The following is a 5414-nucleotide window of genomic DNA, read 5'->3' on the forward strand; positions in this document are numbered from 1 at the left end:
CGTGTCGTATAACCTGATCACTCGGAACGGCTCGTTTCAGCTAACGCGCGCGCACAATTTCGACTTTCACAGGAACCTCATAACGCTAGATTATCTTCAACCCATACCGCGAACCTTTCATCTTTCAAACGGCACTACGTCTCACCGAGCCCATGACACACTTCGCCATATTGCTCGTAGCTCGTCGTGCACCGCCGGACGACGATGATCGTCCTCTTACTATCGAGTGAACGTACTTACGAAGACTACCGCCAGGAACGCTTCTCGCGATTTCCAACGGCCTTCGGTTATCTTCGGATTCATTCGGTTCTCTTTCGTATGACGTCACGATTATCTACATGCACCATCTAGTGACATGCAATTGTATTAAAAAATATTCAATCGATCGATAGCGTGACCATCGCTTGCGCGGGAAACTTTAAAATGTTTTTATCGTTTTTTATTTATTTTCGCCATTACTTCTTTGTTGATTATCCGCTCGATTTAATTACCGAATCGTTGATTGCTACAGATTTGTTGATTTTTAATACATTTTTAATTTGAATTATTTAAATGAGAACATTTATGTTTCTTGTTTATGTCATTTGAAATTGTCACGTTCTCCAATTTGTATAGAAGAAAATACGCGAGTTGGCATTGGTAAGGTTATATTATATTACATTTGACGTTATGAATAAATTACATTTTTATAATATTGTTTTATTATCTTGACATATCGTGTTATTTATTATTTTTAGATATTGAATAAGTGAAAGGAACGAATTTATCTGAAAATATATCTTATACAATATGTAATTGTCCAAGCTATATGTGAAAATTAAAATATTGAGAATAAGAAAAAAAAATCTAACAATTGAAGAATTAGTCAAAGATTTCCAAAATGATCATTAAATTTACAAAAATAATTCACTGCTCATCTGAACATCCATCTTATCCTGCTTCTAATCTATTGGATCACCGTAAGAACACTTCATGGAGATGTGCAAAGCCTGGAGAAATGTTGGCAACGGTTACCTTTCAACTAGCTGAACCTTCTACTATTACAGGAATTGATATTGGTAATTATCGGTCTTGCGTGGTTATTGTTACTGCATCTACATCTACAGATCCAGACACTTGGCTTCCTATCGTACAGCATCAATTCATGAGGAATGATGAGGCTGCAGATGGTAAATTCAGAGATCAAGTACAGCTGTTCACTAAAAAGGAATTAAACCCAGATAAAATAAAAACAAAATTTGACCGGATTAAAGTTACTTGTATGCAGTCAGCTAACTTGAAGGAATTATTCGGTCTAATGTTCTTCATAGCAAAAACAGAAGTAATGGTTGATTTAGGGCTAGACGTTTTTGGTCGGTTCAAATTAAAACAGAAAGAAGAAAATGATGGCAAACCTCCAATAGATGAGTTCAAAGAGAAATATCTTAAAATGATGGCTAAGAAGAAAGCAGAACTAAATCCTAAGGATGATTTACTTAAAAAAGCTAAAGAAAGCGGTATGCTGGCTTTCTCCAAACGCCAAGAAGAAAATAGGGAACCAATGAAAAGACCCTTGTTACAAAAATTGGAAGCTGGTAAGGCCGAAGAAGTATTTGGAAATCAAAACAAAACTCCTGAATCAAATAAATATAAATTAACTACAGATATAGCAATAGCTAATGCCACAGAGATGAAGGATAAGCAAAATGAAAATGTTATGCGTACTCCATTCGGAGACATAATACCTTCCCCAACTTCAAAGAAAAATAGTAATAATAATGTAGAACCAATAAAACGTCCTTCGACTTCGGAGGAAAAGAATGCACAAAAAAAAGTTAAAAAGGAATGTCCAAAATGTTCAATAGAATCAGATGATAAACCATGTGCGACGTGTGGACGCTTAGCACAACCTATACCACTTCCTTCTTCTACCACCAAAGTTACCAAGAATAAACCTAAGAAATTATTTTCTCAACTTTTACAAAATATAACTTTTTCTCTTAGTGGATATGTTAATCCTCAAAGGGACGAAATCAGAAGAAAGGCACTTAAAATGGGCGCCACATATATTGCTAATCCAAATACTTCCAATAATTTATGTACACATTTAGTCTGTGCTTTTGCTAATACACCAAAATTTCAACAACTGAAGGATCATTCTAAAATAGTATCACATAAATTTATTGAAGATTGCTATAATGAAAGAAAAAGGTATCCTACAAATTACATAAATATTTATATACCATAGATTATCTATCTCTCTATCTTGTAAATGAATAATTTTATTTTTGATTATAGATTACCATGGAGAAGATATGCTATGGATAATAAAGAAAAAAAGAAACCTGAAAGCGAAGATGAAATTGAAGCCGATGAATCCCCGCAAGGAACACCTAATCCATTTGAAGAGGATACAGATTCTGAAACCTATTATTAATTAAAAATAGAGATAAAAAATATCGTTTTTTATAAAGATATTGAAAGTAAATTAACTATAGTTTATCTTATTACATCGCCATAAAAAGAATTTTTAATTATTTAACTAACAATAGGAAAATTCTATATTTTAATTCTATTTACAAAATGACTTTATATATCAATTATTGATGTACTGTTTCTATTATGTATAGGAAAGCTGAAAAGTTCAAAATCTAGCATATTGCAGGCTGTAATGTTCCTTCTCGAAGTTCACCGTTAAACTGGCACGTTGTATTTTATGAAAGTTCTTTTATTGAATGTTGTTTATATGACTTTCCGAAAATTACATAGGTAAAACACACATAATATTCGAAATAAAAAAAAAAAATAAAATTTATGTTTATATTTTTGTATTCTTTATATTTTTATGAAAATGTTTAAACAACAATCCATTATAAAAATTTAATGAACAACAACGTTTTCGTTATTACTCTGTAAAAGCTCGGAGTATACGATCTATGTACCCTTCCCTTCGAAATCCACGGTTGAAATGAAACATTGTCCTCTATCAAATTACTTTTATTGAAATTTGTTTATAAGACTTTCCGAACGTTGAGCATGTGTATAAAAGGAATAATTCAACTAATCGATAAAATTTAAGATTACAACGCTCTGATTTGAGCATTTTCTTAATTTTTATGTAATTATTTTAACAAAGATATATTTGTTTTATTGTTCCTGCACAGTGATGACTTCGACGGGGTGGAATAAAATTTTTATCTAATAAAATATCAGATTGAAATTATTTAATATTCAAAGTATGTTAATAATTATTTAATATGTATGCAAATGTATATACTATTAAACAATCTGAAAAAAAGAGGAATTCATTAGATTATTAAAATAATTTTTAATTAATCGATAGAAATGTATATTGTTGTTAAAAAGCTCCGTATATATGATCTATGCACTATCCTCTTCGAAATTCCCCTTTAAACTGGCACGTTATCCTATGTGAAAATATTTTTATTAAATGTTGTTTATGTGCCTTTTTAAATGTTGCGTATGTGTATAAAGGGAATAATTCATCCAATCAATAAAATTTAATCTTAATTAAATCTTTATTTCTATTTAAGGTATACACGTATCTTGTTCATATTTAAAAAATAACGAGTATAGAATTAATTTTTGATTTATTTAATATATAAATTATTATATCAAGAGTTTGACTAACGTGGTCATGAAGAAAGCCGAGTTATGTACGTGTGACGGCAAGCTTGTGTGCGTATATAAAACGTTAGTAACAATTTGAATTTACAAGTATATATGAATTTCTAATTGGTCACGTGATGTCCGAAATAACAATCAGCCAATCAGCGCTTTTTGCATAGTCTCCTTCTTTCTTTTCACGGCGCCGGTGCAGGAGATCGCACGGATATTTGCATCGTATCGTTAAACTCAGGTAATTAAAAGATATTTTCTAACGTACACCCTTTCTATTATATATCAAACAATAGCAACAAACAAGATTTTTATTCGTGAGTGTTTTTATAACGAAATATTGAAAAGTTCAAAAGATATCTGTGAAAATATAATCATCCATGTAAATCGGCTTCGCGCCAAATTTCACATCAATATTAATTAATAATATTTCTTTTAATTTCCAGTTTTTTTCATAGTATCGATACTTACTAACATCTCTAATGATACTCTAATTCATTATTTTTCATAATTATGTATTCAAAGATCGTATTTCGTGTTAAATTTGATTTTTATCACATACACACACACACACCCATACAGGCATATATACATAAGCATAGGTTACTCGTACATTACACTCATATATTTGATTTCTTTTATATTGTACTAATGTAATCTTATTTGTTTTAATTTTTTAGTTTTCCGAACATGGGAGAGTCCAGCATGAATACCCATACCTTACCTAATTGTTGCGTTTACTTTTTTATCTCCTTCATATTTGTCAAAGTAAGTCCATCCTTTTTTATTTATAACATAGAGAAAAGAAAGAGTGTGAGAAAAAAAGCAAGAATGTGATAAAGGAAGAAGAAGGAGAGAAAGAGAGAAAGAAAGAAAGAAAGAAAGAGAGAGAGAAAGAGAGAGAGAGAGAGAGAGAGAGAGAGAGAATAGAAATATTAAACATTAGGTATAGAAACACGTGTTAATACGTCACCGTGTTCTTCAGCTACGGTCGAACTAACAATGATATAAAAACCAAAACAACCGAACATCGTTGCTCTCAACGATAGACAGAGAGAGAGAGGGGGGGGGGGAGAGATGGAGATGCTCATTCCTCTCCCGTCCTTCGACAAGTTAAGAACGGTGACAGTGTGACAACGTATTTAATTATTGATTTATTTAATTTATAACGTTATCGTCTTAATTTCAATACTTTTAAGAGTTTTTCATTACATAGAACAGTATAACAAGCGGTTTGTTTTTTAAGTTACTCTTTATTCAGTTTGCTGATTCAATTATTGTTTATTTAAACAATTTCAAAGCTTTTTAATTAATATTTTTACTAACTTTATATACTTAATATGCAAGTAGTGAGATTTAAACAATTGATATTGCTTGAGATTGCATATTGAAATGCAAAGCGAGTACTATCAAGCAAATAGGTTGCATACTTTGGTACATTATACAAAGATTTGTATAACTTATACTTTTAATTAATTCAATCCTCATAGATAATTACACTTTCTTTTTATATTTAACGTTGATTCTTTATGATAAATCATCTTTCAATGTGTGTCTTGCCTTCAGAAATGATTGACAGGGAATCTTGTATTATAATCTTTTTAGTATGTTTCAGCCTTTCAGATTTTTTTATTTTACTTTATTTTATTCGTCGTCATCCTAAGGGTAGGATACCCATCCTGCAATCATCAATGAAGACTAAAAGTAAGTATATTTTTCTATCAAACATTTCTATAAAAACTTTAATGGTTTTTTATTATAACAATGACATTAATTGTTCTTTTTCTTTTTCTGTT

At 30.6% G+C, this 5414-nt stretch overlaps 1 protein-coding gene across 1 annotated transcript; it reads left to right on the forward strand.

Annotated features, from left to right (window-relative positions):
* The first annotated feature begins 340 nt into the window (after positions 1-340).
* Positions 341-3312, forward strand: LOC106787882 (DNA repair protein XRCC1). Its single transcript, XM_014750619.1, has 3 exons — positions 341-639; positions 738-2190; positions 2278-3312. The coding sequence occupies exons 2-3, from the start codon at positions 881-883 to the stop codon at positions 2414-2416; spliced, it is 1449 nt and encodes a 482-aa protein (XP_014606105.1). The 5' UTR covers positions 341-639; positions 738-880; the 3' UTR covers positions 2417-3312.
* Positions 3313-5414: the final 2102 nt, after the last annotated feature.

Source organism: Polistes canadensis, unplaced genomic scaffold, assembly GCF_001313835.1.
Source record: "Polistes canadensis isolate GaletaPanama2010 unplaced genomic scaffold, ASM131383v1 scaffold_118, whole genome shotgun sequence".
Taxonomy (NCBI): domain Eukaryota; kingdom Metazoa; phylum Arthropoda; class Insecta; order Hymenoptera; family Vespidae; genus Polistes; species Polistes canadensis.

What these genes read in the sequence shown, in the direction of transcription:
- LOC106787882 (XM_014750619.1), top strand. Translation starts at nt 881, where the DNA reads ATGATCATTAAATTTACAAAAATAATTCACTGCTCATCTGAACATCCA. An exon ending in TGCTATAATGAAAGAAAAAG is followed by an intron (nt 2,191 to 2,277) that starts GTATCCTACAAA and finishes TTTTGATTATAG; the next exon opens with ATTACCATGGAGAAGATATG.